Source organism: Cannabis sativa, chromosome 1 (genome assembly GCF_029168945.1).
Source record: "Cannabis sativa cultivar Pink pepper isolate KNU-18-1 chromosome 1, ASM2916894v1, whole genome shotgun sequence".
Classification (NCBI taxonomy): Eukaryota; Viridiplantae; Streptophyta; class Magnoliopsida; order Rosales; family Cannabaceae; genus Cannabis; species Cannabis sativa.
The window spans coordinates 8577342-8602477 of record NC_083601.1 but is presented as its reverse complement, the minus strand read 5'-3'; the positions used below and the strand labels follow the sequence as shown (position 1 = coordinate 8602477).

The following is a 25136-nucleotide window of genomic DNA, read 5'->3' as shown; positions in this document are numbered from 1 at the left end:
TTCAGCCAATATATCTGCACGGTTACCATCTTGTCTAACACACTGGAAAGAATGCTTGCGTTTTCCTCAGCTCTATTGGTATTTGATTGCTAGACATTCTCGATAAAATCACATCTATGTTAGCTTGTGTTCATATTGACACAAATATTTTGAATATCTTGAAAAAGTGTTAGCAATTTTATTAGTATCTTTACTGCATATTGGTTCAATTTATGAATCCCTGACAATCAACAATATAATAAAGGAAAGTCTATGTAATATTATATGTATGCATACAAACCACCGAATTCAAAGACCAGTCCAAGTTCTCTCCTGATTTTTACATGTTATATTTACATACTACATATTACATATTACAATATATACGCAGACAAAAAACCACACAAAATAAACACAAAGCCATATACTAGTACTTTCACACTACAAAGACGAGTAGAGGAACAAAAAGACAAGAGTCCGAAAGAGAAACTAGCCAGAAATCTCAATGGTCTTGGCCTCTGTCTTCTTCTTCTCCTCTTCTTTGGGCACAATCACAGTCAGAACCCCATTCTCCATGCTAGCTTTGACCTGGTCCACCTTGGCATTCTCAGGCAACCTGAACCTCCTCAAGAACTTGCCACTGCTCCTCTCGACCCGGTGCCACGTGTCATTTTTCTCCTCTTTCTCTAGATTCCTTTCGCCACTTATATGGAGCACTCTTCCATCCTCCACCTCAACCTTCACCTCTTCCTTCTTTATCCCAGGAAGGTCAGCCTTAAACACATGAGCTTCAGGGGTCTCCCGCCAGTCAATTCGGGTGTTGGCAATGGCGACAGTTTCCCGGGCAGAGGAAGGAATACCGGCAACAGAGGTATTAAAAGGGAAGCCCTCCAAAGGGTCCCAAATGTCGAGCGAGAAGGGATCGTAAACGTTGCTTCTTCGGCCACCGAAGAGACTGAGAGCCATTGTATCGGTTTTCGATTTGATTGGAATTGTGAAACGGACAACAAGATGTGTCAAGGATTATGATTGTTTTTTCTAACTTCTGAGTGTGGTGTTTAGTGATGATAACATGAGTACATGAATGAGGATGGGATGAGACGTGTATATATACTACGGTTTGCAGTATGGAGATGAGTGCCTGTGGGAACTTCTTGCCGTTTCAAGATGTTTCCAGCTATCGTTCTATCACATTCCTTTTCCTACGCATCGCGCGTACGTGTCTTTACACTACTCTTTACGTGTCACCAAAATGGCAATTCAGTTATTTTACAGGAAAGTAACAATTATTTTTATTGTGAGGCTAATTTTTTTTTTTAAAAAAATATTGTATAAGTTTTATGGTGTTTATTGAGTTAAGTTTTACCGTAAAATGTTATTTATTAATTGTCTAACTGTTATTTTTAATTGTTTTACGGTTGTTTTATAAAAACATAATATTTTTGTAAAATATTTAATGTGGCAGTAAAATTATAAATTTTAACTCGAAATTGAATGTTTTTGTTAAAATCTCTTAAATTTTAGAGGAATGTGATTATTTACTTGGATTAGGATGTTATACATACTAGTTGGAGAAGCACATGTAAGACATGTGCTACAACCATAATTTTATTTTTAAAAATATTAATTAGGCAAATAAAATTAAGCAATATAATCAACACAATATATCTAGCTTGCTTTACAGTAGGATATATACATCTAAAATATAGTTAATGTTAGAATAGTTTTTTTTTTTTTTTTTGAAACAGAATGTTAGAATAGTTTATATATAAATGAGTAATTTGCGGTATAAATACTTAAGTTTGTCTTGCAGTTGCAGACCAATACTTAAGTAAAAATTTTGGCGGTAAAAATACCTTCTGTTAGGGTTTTGGAACTTCCGTAGGTACCTCAACGTTAAGTGACAGATCATTACACACGTGGCAGTATCTTATTGGTCCACATCATTAATTTTTATTATTTTTTAAAATTTCATATAAAATTATATAAAAAAATTAAAGATTAATAAAAATGCTAAGAACTTAAAATTAATAAAAACATAATTTTTTAAACAGATAAAAATCATTAATTAATAAAATAAAAGATTAAAAACTAAATCAAAATTTGAAAAGTAAATGAACTAAACCTAAATGACCAAACCCTATGGTTAACCCAGATTCACTAACCCATCCCTCCTTTTCTTCCTTCTTCTTCTTTTCTTCTTCTACAGGTCAGATCAATCCAGAACAAATAAACTAAACCATTTCATCCTTTTCATTTTGCGAAGGTTCTGTCGGGCACGAGATTTTTTGAGTTGTGTCAGATGAATTTCTGTTTTCTCTTCAGCGTTGGTAGCAAGATCTGGTGTTGGTATCGCTGACATCGGCAGCAACACCAACAATGGCAGCGGAGGGAGAATGGCTGACTGAGATCATCGATAGTATCGAGGATAATGACATACCGATTCGGAGGAGAAATCACGGCGAAGGAGTTGGCCTTTGGCGATGGAGGAGGTTGAGGAGAAATTGCGGCAGAGGACTTTGACTTGGCCTCATTTTCTGGCTGTGGAGATAGAGAGAGAAAATGGGTTTGGATTTTCTTTTAATTATTTATCAAAGAAAAAGGGTTGATGTATTTTGATTTGGGGTATATTTAGATCTGTCATTTTTTAGAGGAACTTAGTTTGTTGTATACAGATATTCTAAATTACATTGGTTCATCTTCAATATTCTTATTATATTTTTTTGATCTTTAATTTTCTTGTCATTTTCAGAATATTTAATTAATACTTGCTATTTTCATTTTTAGAATTTTTAGAGGCTGTTTGGCTTTACAGTTTAAAAACTATTTTCTGTTTTTTAAAACTGAAAACAGTTTTTAAAAACTATTAAGAGTCGTTTGGCAAAAAATTTTAAAAACTGTTTTTTAAAAATTGAGTTTTAAAAAACTAGAAAATAGAAAACATTGTAAAGTCCTTTTTTGGCAAGTTAGGTGACAAAATAATTTTTCCTTTTTATGGTAAGATTGCTTTGCATTCATGTTCGAAATCTTACCTCTTTTATTCGGTTATTAGTTGCCATTTTTCTTGTTTGGAAAGTTGCACTTTCAGCTGAACTTTCTTTTGTTGAAAACTTCTCAAAAGAGAAGGAATTCTCTTTTGGAAAGTTGTCTTTTTTAGGGAAACCTTGATTGTTGCATTTTCCTTATTAATTTCGATTGTATCTTGATACAATCAGAATATCTAATCTGTTTTTGGCAGGAATCAAGCTTCGAAAGAAGATCGGACCCGATTTGAGTAAGTTTCCCGTTTACGGCGTATCTGCTTCGTCAGCATCCGAATCTGATGTAGCAGATCGTGTTTGTTTTTGGAAAGTTTTTGTACAGCTGCTAATTCGAAATTGTGGTTGCCTCTTTGGTTTCTATGATCTATAAATAGAGCCTAGAGAGCAACCATTCGAATTACCTCTTCCATTATTCATTTTTTACATTTATCTTTTGAGAGAAGAGATTGTTTCTTTGTTTTGTGAGAGCCTAGTTGTTCACCTAGGTTCTAGTTGTTCTATTTCTGTTCTTACTCTATCCTAGAGGTTGTGAAGAACTACTTGACTGAACAAGAGATTGGTCTTCGGGAGAAGACTTGATAAAGCCTTACTTCGGGAGGAAGTAAGCACTTGGTCTTCGGGAGAAGACTTGTTAAAGCCTTACTTCGGGAGGAAGTAAGCACTCACACTTCAAAGACGAAGGGAGTTCGGGCTTGAAGGTGTTTCAAGAAGTCAGATTCATAAAGTGGATTACAAAGGATTGCGGCAATAATTTAGAGGGAGTCTAAACTTGTTTAAGTCAATTGTCTTTATAATTTTGATACTTTATTAATTGATTTCATTCTCTGGGCGTGGCCCCGTGGACTAGGAGTGTTCGGGAGAACACTGATACCACGTACAAATCTCTTGTGTCAAGTTATTTATTTTTCTGCAAATATTTTATATTACGCTGTTCGGTTTCTTTGTAAATTACTTTCTGCTGCTGCAAACGCTTACAGTTTTTATATTTTCGTATATACAACTGACATTTGCAAAAACACGGTTTTTCAAACATCAAAATGTTGTTTTCAATTTTCAAAAACAATTTTTCTTTGTCTAACATATTATATTTTATATTTTGCTCACATACTCGGATCCTAGACTCGAAACTATACCTGAACCTAGACCTGGATGGTGCTAAAATATTGATTTTTTTTTTTGTGAGAAAAAATCTAAAAACAGTTTTTAAAAATTTGTGCCAAACACTATTAAAATTTTAAAATGACAAAAAACTGTTTTTTATTCTTACTTTTAAAAACTGAAAACTGAAAACTTAGCCAAACAAGCTCTTAGTTTTCACTAGATGTATAATTTTATCAGTTTTCTTTGTTGATTGAGAATTTTTTTTTAAAAAAAAATTTGTATCTACAATGTTAATGCATCTGTATCGATATGGGCATGGAAAATTGTATTGATATTAGTTGAGGAAATTTTCTTGGGGTTATTTTCTGGGTTTGAGGGTGGGGGGAAATATTCTCACTATAGAAAAAATAATTTGGTTTTGAGTAGGAATTTTTTTAGTTTTGAGATGATGGTGGGGAAATATTGAAATTTTGATTTAATTTTTTCTTCAATTATGTTAATTATGTAGTTTAATATTTTTGTAATAAATCATATTTTTTTTATATTATAAAATTTTAAAATAATTTTTTTAAAAAAATAAAAACAAATTAAATGACTTGGACCAACTAGAAGTTGCCAAGTATTTATCTAGTTGGCATTTAACTAAGAAGTTAACATGAGGTATCTCATTTGCAACAAAATATTGACGGAATGTATTTTTGCCGCCAAAAAAATTACTTAGGTATTAATCTGCAACTAAAAGATAAACTTAGGTATTTACGCCGCAAATAACTCTATATAAATTATAAGGTAATTTTACAATGCACCCCCTTAAAAGAGATGTATTCATGCACCCTCTAATTGTTTCGGCATCTAGAAAAAAAAAATTAGTCTAATTTTTTTCATATTCATGTACGTTATATCTATTTAAGATATCCTACAAAATTTTGAGAAATTCGTAATAATTTACAATATAGAAAATAATGTTCAAACAGTCTATTTTACACGCGTATAAAACAAAATAATCACGAGTGCAACTCACTGCTTGAATACAATTTTTGGCGTGTTAAACTTTTTTGAATTTCTTAAAATTTTGCAGGATGTCTTAAATAATTATAATTTACATGACCATGAGAAAAAATTTGACTAAAAAATTATTTCAGATACTAAAATAGATAGAGATGTAACGATATATTCCTTTTAAGGAAGTGTAGAATTTCCCTAAATTATATATACAACAAAAAAAAAATATAGCTAAAATTAAAATGTACCTATATATATTCATCAATTTTAAAAACAACTTATTCAAAATACTAAATTTAAGTTGATCAGTTTCTATTAATTAATACAATTAATAAAAATAATATGTGTTTTTCTTCATTTTTTTTAAACTATAAGTTTTAGGGTGATTCTATAATACACTTTGGATGTACTGATGCACCCTCTACTTGTTTCGGCATCCAGAAAAAAATTTTAGTCTAATATTTTTTCATTTTCATATACATTGTAGCTATTTAAGATATCATACAAAATTTTGAGAAATTTGGAATAATTTACAATATAGAAAACAATGTTCAAACAGTCTATTTTATACGCATATAAAATAAAATAGTCACGGGTGTGTTAAACTCATCCGAATTTCTTAAAATTTTGCATGATGTCTTAAATAACTATAATTTACATGACCATGAGAAAAAATTTAACTAAAAAATTATTTTGACTACTAAAACAAATAGAGATGTATCGATGCATCCCTTTTAAAGGGGGTGCATTATAGAATTTTCCTATGTTTTATACCAATTAAATAGTATACATATATTATTTGCTTAATAATAACTTGTGGAGTCTAAAACTACTTAGATTAGTGTTAATTACATAAACAGTATAATAAATATTAAAAAACATTAAAATTTATGAACATTAATATTTTGTGTTCAACTATACTGTACTTAATTGTTAAAAGATAAACTATATGAGATTGTTTGTTAGTTCAAGGAAGAATTCTCGGTTGATATCTCAGCTGAAAGTCTTGATCGGTATAGGAAGAAGCCCTGTCAAATAGAGATTTTTTCTTTCGACCATCTTTCGATTGTTAATACGATATATAAGGACCGCTACTACAAATAGTACTACACCCTTGATCGTGAAATATCGATTGCTCGTTGTATAATATATATATATATATATTTATATATTTTTGAAAAAAAACTAGTGTAATTTTATATTGTAATTTTTATTTTGATTTTAATTTGTGTAATTAGAATTATTATTTCTTAAGTAAAGAATTTGTTAGTTTGATCATCATATGAAGTAAGAATTTTCATTTTGAATAAAAGAAGGCCAAAATTTTACTTAATTGTCTTAAAACTATTTTAAATAGATTGACCAAAAATTTAATTATATAAACTAAATAACATATTGTTAATATTATTAGGCTATTAGCAATAAAATAACTAAACAACCCATTTCTTATAAGAGACAAAAGAATGGTGATATTGTACATAAAAGACAAACACAAAATAAAGGATATGAATGGTATAAAATAAAATCATTCGACGATTTTTTTTAGCAAAAGGGTATATCACCTCTTAGTATATAGTAGGATATATACATTTTCTTTTTGAAAGAAAGTCACATTACAAGAAAAAATCAAATTGGGAAAAACAAATCTCAACTACATAAGAGAGAGCCATTGGGGCAATCCCCTATCCCAAAAACAAGCGCTCTTATTATGAAGAGTATACTTAGCAATTTCATGAGCTAGTAGCTCTTGGATTGAAGTGAACCCCTGAAATTCCAGCATGCGAAACACCATGGGACACTGCAACTACCAGTAATCCCAAAGCACCACTCATATCATGTGGTCTCCCCTATATAGCCATTGTTTCAGCATAATCCGAGTGTAACTGTTGAGAATCATGAGGTTCTATCTCAAAATCAATTGGCAATGAGTGGAGTAGCCCATGTTCTTATATATGGCTCAACATTCCCCCTCAAGATGATGGCTATTTTTTGCTCATCAATCTTGAACCGTATCAGAGTGGACATGGTCACTATCTGTATAGGTGCGGATCGGATAGGATCACTTGCCCGCAAGGGATATGGCTCTGATACCATGTTGAGAATTATGGGGTTTCATCTCAAAATCAATTGGCAATGAGTGGAGTAGCCCATGTTCTTATATATGGCTCAACAGTAACTAACAAGTTGTAAGACCCATCTCAACTACCAATCTTGCCCCCATCCCGATAGCCTTCACATGTCCCAAATGATCCCGTACAACTGCTCCAACACTTCAGCAGCCATAATTCGATCAGCTAACAGTCGCATCAACATTGATGAGTAGCTAAGATGTCTCACGTGGTTTTCATCTTTGGGGCTCCCAAACATTCTCCTTTGAAAGCTTCTTTGAGCCATTCTTATCCCAAAATTTTTGTAGATTAGAAGCAATCCAATTCAAAGCGGCTTGAATTCCTAGAACAAACTTTTTATGGAGCTTGCAATTCCTAAGGAACCAAGCCTGCCAGACCAAAGTCATAAAAAAATTTGTTCTGTCATTAGACAAACCTGCTGTAATTCTCATGAGAAAGGCCATAGGAACCGTTGGAAAAAGTAAGTGGAAGTTTTTCCCATCATTTTAGCACTGTAGTAAAAAAACTGTTGGGATAGTTATTGCCAACAGTGAATAACCGTTGGCAATACTAAATAGATTTTTTTTAAAAAAAAAAATAGTTTATCCCAACGTTTTTTAACTGTTGGGAATAGTAAGAATACGCAACGGTTTATAACTGTGGAGAATAGTTAGTATACCCAACACTTACTAACTGTTGGGAAAAGATTTATTTTATATCTAATTAATAATTTATTAAAAAAAAAAAAATTCTGTACTGAAATTTTGGAGCCAAAAAGGCTGAAAATTTCAGACCAATATACCCAATTTCAGACCAAAATTCCCAAAATCAATATCCAACCATTTGTCTCTAACCCTCATTTTCAGACCACCGGCCTCTGTCCGACGAGCTCCTCACCACCAGCGGCCTCCGCGTCTCTTCCTCCACCAGCGTCAACGACGGCCTCAGGTATACCTCTCTCTCTCTCTCTCTCGGACATATTGCAAAGAGAACATATTCTTGAAATGTTAGTTTTGATACTGTGGAGGTTGGTTCTCTAAAACTGAAATATATTATATTATTGCAATACTGTCAGATTACATTTGAAGAATCATTTCAATACTATTAAATGTTTGAAAAATCTTGGAGGGGACGCGTTGTTGTTGTTGTGATACTACTTGTTTTTTTTTTCTTGAGTCAAGAGAATGGAAATCTCAAATCTTGTCTTGCTTCTGATTAAATATAATAATAATAATAATAATAATAATAATAATAATAATATTGTCCTTAAATATGGAATAGTGTTAGATGTGTTTACAGAAAAACGACCAGGCAAAATATGTATTTTGTGGGTGTTTTTTGTTTTGTTTTATTATCTTGATAGTTCATTCATACCCATAAAAAGCTTCTTGTCATTTGTGCTTGTTGTCATGTTGTCGTTTCAGAATTTTATTTTTGTGTTGATAGTTTTCTTCGATGGTGTAGTTTATCTTAGCATATGATATATAATATAACTGATATTGTTGATTCTGAAAATGTCAATGATTTCCAAATTTTATGTCGTTTGTTTTTCAATTCTAATTTTTTTAGTCATATCTTTATAAAATAAAGTGATAATAGAAACACAAGTTTTATTGTTTTTTTATAAATAAAATTCCAACTGCAGCCGCTTAAATTGGTTTTATTAGTTACACACTTTTCTTAGAAGGCTTTAAGTTCGACTCTCCCAATCTCATAAACAAAAAAAATTGACAGAGAGAAGTTCATAAAAAGCATTCTATAGTCTAGCAATAACATTGGCAACTTGATTTGTAGAATGTTTAACATTGGCAACTTGATGTATTTCAAAGCATTCCAGAATTTTTCCGGTTTGGTTTCCCCTCTGCTATTATTACTTAAATATATAATAATTACCTTTTGATAAAGTTGAAGAGGTTTAGCAGAAATAGAGGCAGTGCCCTGAAATCTTTATAGTCTCTCCATTCCACCAACTTTTAACAATATCCTGCCATTCTTGTTCCCACACCAAACTGAAATCTTCTTTTTTTTTTTGGGCCACATTTTATACTATCTTCATTGAACTGGGAAATCAACTATCACCAATCTAAGCCATCAAACTGTTGTAGCCACTCACAGTACAAAGCCCCTGCTCAATACTTTCCATAATAGAATTCCATTCCACTCCTGCCCACCCCATTCTACCAACACTTAACCCACCTAAACTCAATCAACACACAATTATCCACAACTTTCCCAAAAGCTTCCATAGCCCCATCTCAACCACAAACTCACAATCTCCATCACCCCTCTATTTCCTACCTCATCTTCTCCTATAATTACCATTATAACAAACGCTTTCTTTCAGTAATTTTAATTATTTATTTTCCATATAATATTACATGAAGAAAAAAATCCTCATATTACAACTGAATTCATCAAAATTATAAAACAATATCGACTAATTTTATTTTCATCAATTAGTAAATATTCACAATCTTACAGAAATGTCCAGAAGTAGCTTCTATATAGGTAGAGATATATTTATGATCATATCTATACAAATCATTTCTATAAAAGCAAAGCAATCATTTTCTATACAGAAAAAAACCAACACATTTTGTGTACTCATATATATACTCATATGTAATGGAGATGCAAATTAATGAAATTAAAATTTAGCTCATTTTGTGTACCAAAAGTGTACCAATGTAGAGAAATGACAATTTTATTTATTATTCATATTTTTTATCACATGCCATAATATGTTTTTTTTTTTTATGTTATTAGGAAAATGCATTGAAATCATGTGGCACTAACTGTATTAAGAGTCCTAAGTACTCTTTTATGTTATCTAATTCAATTGAAATATTGTAATACTCTTTATTTTATTTTTGTAGGTATACTACAACTTTGGTTTTGATTGATCTTTGGTGTTTGAAGAACGCAAAGCAACTTGGTTGGATTAGTTAGGTATTATTCTACAATTTTAAAATTTTTTATTTTATATTTTATTAATATTAGAAGAGTTTGAATATCTTAGATATTCATCCGTAGTGAAGTAGGTTCTGCGATTATTTATATACTGCGGTCGGATGGGTGATCATTTTTTAATTGTTTTTTGTTGTTTATAGTAAGTGGTTTTTTGTTGTTTATAGTAAGTTTAAAAATTTTGGGAACGTTAAATCATAGTTGTTATGCTGCCAAAATTTCAATAGGATAACAACTATAATTTCTTTGATGGCTCATAGATGAAATTGATTAAAACGTGAATGTTTTTTTTTTAGAAACTTCAGAATGGATAGAGATTGGATGAGTGCAGATAGGTTGTCAATGAAATATAGGGAAGGTGTTGATCTTTTTTTGGAGTTTGCTGAGAAGAAGGCTTCTAATCCTAATTTTGTTCATTGTCCGTGCATGAAATGTGGCAACATGGAGCGTATGAAAATTTTTAAGATTAAAGAACATTTGTTTAGGAACGGTATAGACAAAAGCTATAAAATTTGGTATCACTATGGGGAAAAAATTAGAACTTCAGATGAGGGACCTTCCAAGTCTAGGAAGGAGAAGTGCGTTAATTTGGATTACGGAGATGATCACATTGCAAAAATGATTGATGATGCACAATTTGAATCCAATACAGCTGATCCAGTGAAATTTAAATCCCTTTTAGAAGATCTTTGAAAAACCTATTTACCCTAATTGTAATAGGTTTACTAAGTTATCGTCACTTATTAGATTGTACAATCTGAAAGCCAAATATGGGTGGAGCGATAAGAGTTTTACGGAGTTACTAGCCTTTTTAGGAGATTTGTTACCTGAAGGTAATGAAATGCCTTTGTCTTTCTATGAGGCAAAGAAGACATTGTGTTCATTAGGCATGCAATATGAAAAGATACATGCATGTCCTAACGATTGCATCCTCTATCGAAATAGATTTGAAAATGAAACGTTGTGTTCGACGTGCGGTGAGTCTAGGTGGCAAAAGAAGAAGAATTCTGATGAGGTAAAGGTTGGTATACCTGCAAAGGTATTATGGTACTTACCACCCATACCTCGTTTGGTTCGGTTCTTTCAAAATGTCGATATTTCTAAAAACTTAACCTGGCATGCCAACGATAGGGTGAAAGATGGTATGATGAGACATCCAGCCGATTCACCTGCTTGGAAAGCAATTGATGCTAGATGGCCTGACTTTGGCAATGAACCTAGGAATATTCGTCTTGGTCTTTACGCGAGACGGTATTAATCCACATACTAATCTTAGCAGTAAGTACAGTTGCTGGCCAGTTTTGTTTGTAATGTATAATTTGCCGTCCTGGTTGGTAATGAAGAGGAAGTTCACTATGCTGACACTGTTGATATCAGGCCCTTCACAGCCTGGTAACAATATTGATGTTTACTTAGCTCCTCTTGTTGAAGATCTAAGTCAACTGTGGTGTGATGGTGTTAGTGCTTATGATGCCCATAGGAATGAAAATTTCAATCTTAGAGCAATATTAATGTGGACAATTAATGATTTTCCTGCCTTTGGCAATCTTTCTGGTTATAGTGTGAAAGGGTATAAGGCATGTCCTATATGTGAGGAGAAAACTTGTTCTCAATATTTAAAACACTCGAGAAAGATTAGCTATATGGGACATCGAAGATTTTTGCCTTCTAACCATGTATTTCGAACTTGGAAAAAAGCATTCGACGGGAAGCAAGAATTTGAAGTGGCTCCGCCACCTTTACTTGGAGAACAATTAGTAGTAAAGTTGAGTAATGTCAAATTCAAGCTTGGAAAGCGAAAAGTGACCCCTAAGAAAAGAAAGGGAAAACGTGACAATTGCGAGCAAGTCACAGCTCAACCTGATGGACCATGGAAAAAGAAATCAATATTTTTTGAGCTCGAGTACTGGAAGCATTTGGTTTTACGTCATAATTTAGATGTAATGCATATTGAGAAGAATGTGTCAGATAGCCTAATCAATACCTTGTTTAATGTTCCTGGTCGGTCCAAAGATGGAATTAAGTCTCGTCTAGATTTGAAGGATTTAGGAATGCGAGCAAATTTACACCCACAAGTTGTTGGTAAAAAAACTTATTTGCCACCAGCATGTTATGCCTTCACTAAAGAAGAAAAACGCTCTGTGTGTAATTCTTTGTCTCAGGTGAAGGTACCTGAAGGATATTCTTCAAATATCTCAAGTTTGGTTAATATTGAGAAACTTATTTTGACCGGCCTGAAGTCTCACGATCATCATACACTGATTCAACATATTTTACCCGTGAGCATTCGAAATGTTTTGCCAAAAAAAGTTCGACATGTTATCACAAGGTTATGTTTATTCTTCAAGTGTCTTTGTTGTAAAGTGGTTGACGTGACCAAGCTAGAGAAGCTCCGATTAGAAATCACTGAAGTATTGTGTTACTTGGAACAATATTTTCCACCTTCCTTTTTTGACATAATGGTTCACTTAACTGTTCATTTGGTGAGAGAGCTAAAGTTATGCGGGCCTGTGTACTTGAGATGGATGTACCCATTTGAACGATACATGAAAATTTTAAAGGGTTACGTAAGAAATAGAAACAGGCCTGAGGGTTCCATTGTTGAATCATATATCGTTGAAGAATCAATAGAATTTTGTGTAGATTATTTGGCAAATGTTGTCAGCATTGGATCGTGTCCTCCTCGATTTGATAATGAAATAAGTAAAGGGGGTGGGGGTCTTGTTATTTGTGAGGTGAGTCGAGGTGATAGAGACGAAGCACATCGACTCGTTTTACAAAATATCGATGAGGTAGATAATTAATTATTAACAAACTTATTTAAAAAAATTAAAAAATGGTAATTGAAACTTAAATTAATAAATTATCTAATTTTGAAGGGAACATTTTAATTGGATCAAAATCACTTACCCGAGTAAGTCGAGAAATAAAAAATGGGTACAAGATGAACATTATCGAACTTTTAGTACATGGTTTGAAAAAAAGGTACTATGATTTTGTTGTTTATTTTGTTTTGATTTATTCTTGCAAGTATATAGTTAATAAGTTTATTTTTGATCTAGGTATCCCAAGATCAAAGTGACCCTACAAAAACAGTGTCTGAATCACTGTTTTCTTTATCACGAGGCCCTTCCTGCAATGTTCTAAAGTATCAATCGTACTATATCAATAATACTCATTTTAACACGATTGATCGTGATAAATGTAGAAAAACACAAAGTAGCGGTGTTATGATTGTTGCCAAGGCTTTCCAAATAGCTAGTTCGAAAGATAAAAATCCTGTTGAATGCGATATGACCTTCTATGGTGTAATACAAGAAATTTGGGAATTAGATTATACTAGTTTTCGAATCCCAGTTTTACTTTGTGATTGGGTAAGAAGTGACAATGGAGTTAAAGATGATGAATTAGGATTCAAATTAGTGGACTTGAATCGAGTAGGACACAAAAATGATAGGTTTATAATGGCATCACAAGCCATTCAAGTGTTTTACATGAGTGATCCATTAGATGACCGCTGGTCCGTTGTCCTCACAACACAACCGAAAGACTATGAAAAAAAAGAGTCTAGTGGGGATGATCTCATGCTTAGTGACCAAACTTTTGAAATCAATCCACCGCCTGTTGATGTGACTGTTGGGGATGACATCATATCTTCACGTGAGGATGGAGAAGGATTATGGGTTGATATGGATTGATATCAATATTAACCCATAATCGATATTCGCATTGATACGCGATGTAATGGTACTTTGTATATTTTATGTATATCATTTTAATTTGCTGAATTGTCATACTTTTATATTGTTATTTAATATTTGTTTTGTTTTATTGCGTAGGTGCGTTCTTTATGGATGATCCAAATTTGAATTTGGACCTCTTCTGTCAATTTGTTGCTGATGACAGCGAAGATGATGTACAACAAGATCACCAAGAAGAAGAGGGGAATGAATCAGGCCCCGGTGTACGTGGTAAATATATTGGTAGAGAGATGATAAAGATGAGGAGCGACGGGAAGAAGAAGGAAGTCGAGTACAACTCATGGGGTCAAGCTATTAGTGATGGTGCAAACAAACTTCATAGTGAGATTGGTAAATATGTTCGCCACCACGTTACATTGCTTGTGGATGATTGGCGACTTATATCGAAAGAAGTGAAAGATAAGTTGTGGAATGAAATGCTGGTAATTTTTTATTCAACTATAATAAATTAAATTAATTACATTTGTTTATCTTTAACCGGTGATGTGTTACATTAATTTCTACAGAGTATGTTTATAACTGGCACAAAGACGAAATCCTATGTGTTGTCAGTTGGTGGTGATAGGTGGAGGGAATTTAAATCCTACCTAACAAACTTCATCTACACACACAAAGATGACAATCCACAACTTTTAGACAAGCCCCCAAAGCTTTATGAAAATGTGATTGACCCTGAAGAGTGGAAAGCATTTGTTGACTATAGATTAAGTGAAGAATGGCTTGTAAAACGAAAGTCAGCACAAAGCAGCAGGAAACAAAACAAATACAACCACCGCACTGGACGAGGTGGTGTTAGGAAGGTCCGAGAGAAGATGGAGAAAGAATTGGGTCACCAGATAGATGACGTTGATCGAGCTGATTTGTGGATCAACATGTACAAGAAGAAGAAGGGTGAGTTTGATGTCGAGACACAAAAAGTCGTGGATAAAATTGAAAGTTCTATCTATATTTGTTTCGAAATTTCAAATTTATAATGATTTTTCACAAAGTGTAACTAATTTAATCTTGACTTTTGTATGTAGAATGACCTTAAAAAGCAGGTCGAAGAGGGAACACTAGTACTCGAAGGCTCTAAGGATATTCTGACCCTTGCGCTTGGCACAAATGAACACGGTGGACGTGTTAGAGGCATGGGGAGGAACGTCACCCAGACACAATATTTTAAGACCCCACGCCCTACCAAAAAGATACAGTCAACAATTGATGACAATCGAATGACTGAGGTGGAGAAGAGACTTCAAGAGACTGATGAAATGTATCGCCAAACTCAACAACAATTAAAGGAACTTCTCCAACAATTGAACACTCAACATAGCAACGTGGTTGGGACTTCACATGCATCTGGTTCAGGTATAGGAGGAGCATCAAATGAACAAGTGAATATTTCACTGCAGAGTGTCTCTGCTCAACCACGAGTGCCACCACCGAATGTCTTTGCCCGACCAGTAGCACCACCACTTAGTGTATCTAATCTACCATCAGTGCCACTTCCTGCAAATGTCTCTGCTCCACCGACACCACCACCAGATACAACAATGTCTGAGAAGGTAAATCTATTTTCATATTTATTTTATTATATCGTTCTTATTCGTTTTAATAAATTACACTAATTATAATTGTTTGTTGTTTGGTTTCAAAATATAGAAAGCAAAGTGTTCGATGTACTTGGTTACCAAACAACCCAAAAATAGTACTAAGTGTGTTGCAAAGGGGTATTTGGTGATAGAAAATGTGACCACCTTGGAATTACATAATGAAAAGTTTGACCCAAAGCGCTTTTGTCGAGTCTTCATTGAAGAAGTTTTTTACGAAAATGCAAGGCTCCCATGCCCTGTCACACAAGAAAGCCTCACCACCGTAGGCGAAGTGGTGAATTCCTATGTAGCCTGGCCAATTCCACTTGTCAAGATTGATGGTGTACACCAGACACAGGTAAATATGGTCATTTTTATTTTCTTATGTATTTGATTTGATTTCTAATTATTGACAAATATAATTTCTTTTTAACTTTGTAAAATATATTGTATAGGAGAAGGGCAAGAAGAGGGATTATGACAGTAATATGGTTGGTCCACCGACTCAACCTTTGAAACACCCTCGAAGGCCAGATAAGCTTCCAATAGCTCGTTATACTCCGCCAGAGAAAAGTGTCACATTGAGTTTGCTAGAGATGATGGTCGAGCAGTGGCCAAAGGAAAGAATGTCCTTGAAGTTGACATTGGTGAGGATGTGTTCGGGGTAGAGCACAAAACATACTTATCAAAAAACGACATACTTGACATTTGCAATCTCAAATGGATCGGATCTGTTCCAATGTCTGTGTGGTGCAGGTATGAAAGTTGATAATTAACTTAATATATATTTTGCAGTTTTTGTTATTAATTTTTTATTGTTTACCAGTATAATGCAGCGTGAACTAAACAAAAATGAGTTGAACGGTGTATATGCATTTATGAATCCTGCATCTGTGGCATCTACTGATGGCTTAGGGTACAACGAGCGTGTAGCTTTGCTTTTTCAGCGATTGAGCAACATACAACCAGATCGATTCCTTGTTTGCCCTTGGTACCATGAGTAAGTACTTACTATGGCTTAAGTTGGTCCATGAGACTTTGCATATTTTTGAGTTTTTCTTTTAATATTGCTTTCACAAATAATGAGAAGGAGAAAAGTTATGTTTGGATATGGACTATGGACTATAGAGTGAGATAATGAGATTTAGGAAGATAATTTAAAATAAGCAAGTTGTTTGCCCCTGGTACATTGTTATTACTACATTGTTGTTGTTGTGAAAAAAGTTTTATCCATACCTTACTCTATTACATAATGATTGGTATTAGTAATCTTATTAGTTTGTTTGATTGTGTTTAGCGAACACTGGATGGTTATCTTAATCCAAACGGGATCGCAGAGTGTAGCATTTTTGGATTCCAGAAACAAAACCATTCGTCAAGATATTAAAAGATGTGTTCAAACGTATGTTCTAGTAGTTCAAAGCTCTAAACATATTTCTCTAATTTCCATTAATGTATGTATTAACTTTATTTTATTTATGTGTAGTGCTCTTGAGAGGTACTACCTTGAGAAAAGAAACCGACGGTCAGTAGCAATAAGCTTCACTGAGTACAGATGTCCAGAGCAACCAGATGGCGACCAGTGTGGGTATTATAGCATGAGATTTATTAAATCATTCATGACTGAAAATAATCCTACACGAAAATTGGAAGCAGAGGTAAAGACACTAATTATTTTCACAAATATTAAAGTTTTTAAGTACTTTTATTATGACCTATTAAATTAATGATTTGTTTCGTTTGTTGCAGTTTAAAAGGAACATATCATCCTCTTACACTAACAAAGAAATCAATAAAATACGTGACGAATGGGCAAAGTATGTCATGCAGATGATAGCAGCATGCAAATGACTAATAACATAGAGTATGATGACCAATGATCGCTCATGGACGATCCCCATGTGATCTAAGAAAATGATTGATAGGTTTGACATCGATCTTAGTTACTATTGTCTTGCTTTTTTAGTTTTTAGGAAGTGATTTCCAGCTATATGATTAAAGTCCCAAGTGACTACTTGGAGACTTATTTTGTTCTTAGTATACATATTTTTAAATGTTCAGAACATATTCTACAAAAGATTGCAAAATGTAAAAACTTAATTGGATTTCCTTCTTTTGTATTGCATTACTAAACTTTGATGGCATATTATGGTTTTTATGAAGCTTTAATTCTTTTGAAGAGTGTTAAATGTATGAATTTTCTTATAAAAATATTATTATTGTTATTATGTTTTTTCATCATTGTTGGAAATCTAAATAATAAAAATACAAGAGGAGAATTGAATTAATATTTCTATTTTATACTTTACTTCATATTGTCTGACGGTTTATAACCGTCATTTTAAGTAGTGTATTTTGTTAGTTATAGTCTGAATAAAGTCTTTTCCAACATTTCTTAACTGTCATTTAAAGTAACTTTTTACCACAGTTATAAACCGTCATTTAAAGAGATGTTTTCCATCACGGAAGTCTTTCCCCACGGTTATAAACCGTCATTTAAAGTGACTTTTTCCAACATTTCTTAACCGTCATTTAAAGTAACTTTTTGCCACAGTTATAAACTGTCATTTAAAATTCCGCATTTTTTATGACACCCACATAGCCAACGGTTTTAGGAACCGTTGGGAAATCATATAAAAGACAGTTATAAACTGTTGGGAATAGCCCTTTTTGTAGTAGTGAATCTTGCCCCCATCCCGATAGCCTTCACATGTCCCAAATGATCCCGTACAACTGCTCCAACACTTCAGCAGCCATAATTCGATCAGCTAACAGTCGCATCAACATTGATGAGTAGCTAAGATGTCTCACGTGGTTTTCATCTTTGGGGCTCCCAAACATTCTCCTTTGAAAGCTTCTTTGAGCCATTCTTATCCCAAAATTTTTGTAGATTAGAAGCAATCCAATTCAAAGCGGCTTGAATTCCTAGAACAAACTTTTTATGGAGCTTGCAATTCCTAAGGAACCAAGCCTGCCAGACCAAAGTCATAAAAAAATTTGTTCTGTCATTAGACAAACCTGCTGTAATTCTCATGAGAAAGGCCATAACATCCTCCTCCCGCTCTCCTTTTATAACTTTTCTAAACCCCCCATCTTTCAATAATTGTTTGATCTTCCCAAAACCCCATATAGCATGATAACAATCCTCTTTATCCCCATTCATCTCACACCAGCAACAACCACCATCTCTAGTTTTTCTTTTATTCAACACCTTAGCGGTAGGAAACCAATCATTGCAAAGTTTCCAGATGAAATGTTTAGGTGGCGTTTGGTAACACTTTTTTAATCAGTTTTCTGTTTTTAAAAGTAGAAAAGTAAAAATATTTTTCAAAAACATGTTCTATAAAACTGTTTTTACTTTTTAATTTTATAATTAGAAATCAAAATTTTAAAAACAAAAAAAAAAATCACTTTCAATATTTTTTTAAACAATTTTTTTTTCTTAATCAATCTTTTGATTACGACCAGACCCGGACCCAAATTCCCTCCCCATGGCCTTGGCGCTGAACCCGACTTTTGACTTGAACCCGAATCCGACCCTGGACCTAGACCCGACTTAAATAAAATCAAAAAATAAAAATAAAAACGAACTTTATAGAACACACTTTTGTTTTCTATTTTTAAAATTGAAAAACAAAAGTGGTTACAGAACGCATTTTTGTTTTTCAAAAATAAATTTTTTAAAAACAAAAATTTTACTTTCATTTTGTGATTAAAAAATTAAAAAACATAAGTGTTGCCAAACGGCACCTTAATTTATTGAAAATTTGCAAGACGTTTTAAAAAATTATGATATACATTGTCATATAAAATAATTAAGATTAAAACTATTACGAAGAGTGTTTGGTACACTTAATTTTAGAAAGTGGAACATAAAATTTCCCTAAATTAATTATAGTGTTATTTTATTATTATGTGTATTTAATTTCTCATAATTTTTTGAGTTGTATGTTTATTTATTTTTTTTTTCATAAGTTTATTTTTTAGCTTTAATTATAAATTTGATAGAATGAGAATATAATGTTATATTTTTTTATCTAAGTAATAATTATTTACCAATAGTATTATTATAGTAGAAAAGCAATCACATAATAAATTTATTTTATGTTGTTAAATAAAATTAAATATGTTTTATGTATTTATTATAAATAGATTATTTTAAAAAAAAATCTTTAATATAAAATATATATATATCTATATATATATATAATGAGAGAGAAAGACACTAATTCTCTCAAAATAGTTAAGGGGTTTTTTTTGTAAATTAATTGGTGGAGGATGGCACTTTTATTATAGTTATAGATTATAGAAGATTAATAATTTTATACTATCTAATATCACTATTATGTTCACCTTAGTCTAATACCATAAAAAAAGTGTCACTTTATGAGAGGAAGTAGTATATTTTTATTGAACTAGTTAAATTCAAATTTATTAAATTTTTTATTAAATTAAATGAATATTAAGCACAATAAATTTAATTTAGGTGGTATTAAGTACCGTGTCTTCTTAAATATTTTTAAACGAAATTTTTTATTATACACACAATATTCAAAATAGGAGTCTTGTTATAAAATAATATAAAATAATATAAATAATATAAAGTAGATGAGAAGAAAGAAGAAGAAGATGAAGAGAGAAAGAGAAAGTGAATGAGAATTTCTGAGTTGTTTATTCCAATGGGGTGAACCCCTATTTATACAAATATAAGAGTGAGATATTAAGAAACTAAGAAAAAGAGAAACTAAGGAAAAGAGGAATGTTGATTACAATTCATGGTAATAAATAAAAGATTTGGACATCCACATAATTATTAATATTTATAACACTCCCCCTTGGATGTCCATAATAGCTGCCTTATTAAAAATCTTGCTGAAAACTTGGTCAAAGGAAAAAGAGTATAGTGTAAACTAACTCCCCCTCATTTAGGCATTTGTGGAGATCTTCTAATCGACGAATTTCGATCTTGTCTGCCGTCTTCTCAAATGTTGATGTTGGTAATAACTTTGTGAATAAGTTTGTAAGATTGACACTTGATTGAATATGTTGAACACCAATATGCATTTTCTTGAAGCGTATAAAGAAGAATTTCGTGAAATGTGTTCTAACTCTATCTCCTTCAATGTACCTCCTTTTAGTTGAACGATACAAGCAGTATTATCCATAGAGAATTGATTGGGTTGATACTTCTTTATTGAGTGCAATCCATATGTTTCCCGAATATGCTATGTCAATGATCTCACTCACACACATTCTCTACTTGCTTCATAAAATGCAAGTATGTTAACATGATTTATAGTTGCCTCGTTAAAAACCTTGCCATAAAAACCCAGTGGGACAAAATCTGAGCTAGGGAAAAGAGTACAATGTATATTTCATATTCATAATTATTTGCAAGTTGCCTCGTTAAAAACCTTGCCAGGAAAACCCATTGGGACAAAACCTGAACTAAGGGAAAAAGAGTGCAACATGAATATGTCTCCCCCTCATGCACATATGATCCATAATTCTTTTGGTGATAATATATCTCATAAGATTATTGTTATCACTTTTAAAATATCACCATATATAATCTTTGATCATATATTTTCTATAACTCTTCCAGAGTATGTATGGACTTCTAAATTATAGATGAGGGGTTCGTGGAACATTAGTCTTTATCCAACTAATTGTATCATTCATGTGTGTACACAACTTTGTTCATACGAAAATTTAAAATTTCAAGTAGATATGAACATAACACATTAATGTAACTATAAATTTTTATTTGTAACAATGATGGTACTCCAAGACCATATATTTATTCCATCTTGTTTTATGATCTTAATTTCCATATCAAATGATCATATATCTATAATTCTTGATACATATGAAGTACTTCAGGACTTCAATACTAATGAACAAACTTTATACATTAATATTTCTCGACATACAAAAGAAATAAAAGTTTGTTCTTCAATTAATCAAAAACTCTTCAAGAGTCTATCACAACGTATAATTTACGTATTTATATTGCATAGACAACCATAGGTATTTTTCAAATAATAATTTACTTACATGTCTTTATTTCATACAAAGATCTTTGTCATATAGTGCGCGCGACTTTGAATTTATATCACTTAAGACATGTATTAAATTATTCTAGAATTTTTAGATAAGGCTTATTTCAAATTCTCACTATATTAGGAGCTCCAAATAAATAACCTTTTGTTGCAACATTTATGTGACGCTTATAAATCCTCATAAAATATATTCCAGGCTATAATCAAATCATGATTATATTTTCTCAATATTTAAGCCTTACTTCAATCAATCTCATGTCTATGGAAACTTTGTACAACAATTCATTATGTACAAATACATATATGCAAATTTCTCATTAGAAATATTTATTTACACACCCTACAGGTCTTACTTCACTTTATGTGAGTAAATTTGCCTGGATTGCGTCATAATATTTTGGCCAAAAATCAAAATGTATGTCGATGATTCTCGACAAATCTAATACCATGATCCTTGCTATCTCATGTTAGTTTATTGCATATGCAAACATTCAATATTTATTGTCGACAAAAATTTCAATAAATGATAATTTCCTCCCATATTGACATAACTTATAGAGATCTCTTTAAATTACATATTTTTCAAATATGTTTATCATTTATAGGTACCTATATAGAATCACTTCAGGGATTCAATTATGATCAAATGTGTTATGTCTAACTTCTCTTGGGAGTCTTTTCGAGTACCGTTTTCATCACGGTTATCATTTTAATACTTTATAACATTAAGGTATCTCCATGAGTACCTCTAGATTTAACAACTTCAGCGCAAATCAAATGAACATTTATTAATAATTTCTACATTGTTCATTTACGCTTCAGGCATTTTCAACTCATTCTATCTCAACTTTGAATAATATTGATTTGCAGTTGGTATATATCATTTTGAACTATATTGTTCTTATATACTTTGTGCAAGGATCATTTTTCAAAAATTATCATCGATCCCAACTGCTTCTCTCCCCCTGATTGAGAGAATTTTTAAAAATTGTGATATCTAATAATATTAATATACCTGTAGGGATTTCAGTATATCACAATAAATCAATATTTGTTTAAACTCATATATACTATATGACATTGAACTTCAGGTTCAATAAACTTCAGTTTCAAGTTCAATCCTTATGAACTTAATTCATTTCTAAGAATGAGTCATACGTGTATAATTAGAAATACATAAATTTACACATTTTGTAAATGCATGATTATATAATCTTATCACATCGATAAGAAACTATGCAATAAAAATCTAACAATGGCTCAAGATTGTTAAGAAAATATAATTTAAATATTTTCTATGTGCAAATATATGCACATTCTTCTTTTGAGCCTTATAAATAACAATGAGAAGAATCTTCTGGTTCTTCAACAAAATTTAGTCAAATTCTTTGACAATTTATTGCATATGATTGATCATGTCAAAATAATTAAATTCATGAACTTCAGGTTCACTATAATTTGTATTTCAATGAAACTTTCAAAATGTAATGTAAATTCATTACAACATAATCATTACAAGTTTCATTTTTATATACACGAATAATATAATTATATTATTCTCCAAAACATATACACTCTTCAGGAATCACTATCATCAATTCAATGATGTGTATAATTTAAAAGATACATGACAACTTCATCATGTTATTGTAATGGTCAAATAGATATAACCATAACATATCATTCATTTTTCCTGATATCTTTTTAACAAATCGTCTAATTTATTAATAGACTATTCATCAGTCTAATTAACATGACTTGATATATTATATATTTAAATGTACAACAAGTACATATAATAAGTTATTTATTATCACTTTCATAACTAGATAAAAGTTACACATCTAGGTACATACAAAGACATTTTACTACTCAAAGTAGCAATTGTATGTAAGACTTCTTCAGGAAGCTTTTCAACTAATCATTTTGTGATTCTTTATCACTTTGATTATATTGAATCACTAACAAATATTAGTAAATTATATATCCACTTTTGGGAATATGCAAACTGAATTATATGGTAACTATATATTTACATATCATGTACCAACAATAGTTTGAAACTATTGATTTCAAGAAATAATAAAATATGTATATAATAATTTGCTTCTGGCATTACCAATATATGTGAAATCTATATTCTTTGAAATAGGATTTCATGCCTATTCATTCTCTTTAGGTAATGATATTTAAATATTCTAAATGTACAATAAGTTTGTACAATTCACATTCTATTAAATAATCAAGTATACTTTTATCTTGATTATAAGTGTGTCTGTACTACAGGTACGCGACCACTATTATTCAATTCCACACATGGTATATAGATTTCATGCAATTTGATTGTGTGTGGTATCTCATCTTTTGGTTGTTTCTACTTTTTTCTGGAAATATTTGAGTAGTAAATAATGTCATTGATTATTTAAAATCATTACATTCACTTCGGGGAATGACGTTGAACAAGTAGAACATTATTATAAATTTCTTAAAAATTTATTACTTGTTCATCCATAAAAATATAAGAAATTATTCAACAATTTCTTTTATGATATTTCAAAGAATATATGAATGCAATTTTTGCATAGTCTCCAAGCAGATGTATGCAAAATTTAATCTTTAATATATGTCAGATTCAATAATTTCCAACATTGCAAGTAATAACAATGTATAATAACATGACTAATACGAGGAATCTTTAAAAGTAATTGACTTCAATTCGTATCATTCTCTGTAGGGAATGATGAACAATAAATACATGCCTCATGTATTTAAATAACATTAGTCATGCTCATTGTTATTCTTATACTTTGATGTTTCAATGCAATTTTTTTTTAACATTCTTTTTGGATATTTAAAACCCACTATAAAATTGCATCAATAATAATCATTTTTAATGATTCTTTAGTTGTATTCACATAAATACAATCATTTTTTTTTGACAAATATAAAACATTTACTTCAGGAAATGTTTGTCAAAATCTATATCGATATTAGATTATTTTTCATTGTCCTCAAAGAATACAAGAACATATATATAAATATGTATTCATCTCTTTCATTATATATCCATCAACTATATAATGAATATTACGTTTGCATAATCTTCAGGATATATGCAAGATTTTATTGAGGATGCATAATCATCAGGATATATGCAATATTTTATCGAGGATGCATAATCTTTAGGATATATACAATTTTTTTTATCGATGATGCATAATCTTCAGAATATATGCAATATTTTATCGATGATGCATAATCTTTAGGATATATGCAATATTTTATCGATAATACACAATCTTTTGGATATATGTATAATGTATATAGATTTTCTCTATCATATCATAGACACACATATATTGTAAATATTATGAATGATAAGAACATAATATATATATATATGAAATTAATAATAAATATATAAAAATATATACATACATATATAATATATAGATATATAGATAAAAAGAAAAAGGAAACCAAATGATTCTTGAAATTGTTTCAGTCAGATGAGTACATATATAAATATATATTTAGTGTA

The 25136-nt window shown here is 31.4% G+C and overlaps 2 protein-coding genes across 6 annotated transcripts; one reads left to right on the top strand and one right to left on the bottom strand.

Moving 5' to 3' along the window:
• Nucleotides 1–236: 236 nt before the first annotated feature.
• Nucleotides 237–1065, bottom strand: LOC115702178 (18.1 kDa class I heat shock protein-like). The gene has a single exon (XM_030629628.2). It carries the CDS (start codon nucleotides 943–945, stop codon nucleotides 469–471), a length of 477 nt encoding a protein of 158 aa, XP_030485488.2. The 5' UTR covers nucleotides 946–1065; the 3' UTR covers nucleotides 237–468.
• Nucleotides 1066–10033: 8968 nt separating this feature from the next.
• Nucleotides 10034–16496, top strand: LOC115720207 (uncharacterized). 5 transcript variants are annotated; one of them, XM_061103477.1, is made up of 6 exons: nucleotides 10034–10180; nucleotides 14038–14850; nucleotides 14982–15506; nucleotides 15604–15891; nucleotides 15989–16289; nucleotides 16360–16496. In XM_061103477.1, exons 2-5 carry the CDS (start codon nucleotides 14800–14802, stop codon nucleotides 16199–16201), a joined length of 1077 nt encoding a protein of 358 aa, XP_060959460.1. In that variant the 5' UTR covers nucleotides 10034–10180; nucleotides 14038–14799; the 3' UTR covers nucleotides 16202–16289; nucleotides 16360–16496. The 5 variants fall into 5 exon arrangements, with proteins under 5 accessions (XP_060959460.1, XP_060959453.1, XP_060959455.1 ...); XM_061103474.1 differs by lacking the exon at nucleotides 10034–10180 and adding an exon at nucleotides 11496–13945; XM_061103470.1 differs by lacking the exons at nucleotides 10034–10180; nucleotides 14982–15506; nucleotides 15604–15891; nucleotides 15989–16289; nucleotides 16360–16496 and adding exons at nucleotides 11477–13183; nucleotides 13261–13945 and having other exon boundaries at nucleotides 14038–14495.
• Nucleotides 16497–25136: the final 8640 nt, after the last annotated feature.

Excerpts from the sequence above, each read along its gene's own strand:
- LOC115720207 (XM_061103470.1), top strand. The coding sequence starts at position 11,509 with ATGTATAATTTGCCGTCCTGGTTGGTAATGAAGAGGAAGTTCACTATG.
- LOC115702178 (XM_030629628.2), bottom strand. The coding sequence starts at position 945 with ATGGCTCTCAGTCTCTTCGGTGGCCGAAGAAGCAACGTTTACGATCCC.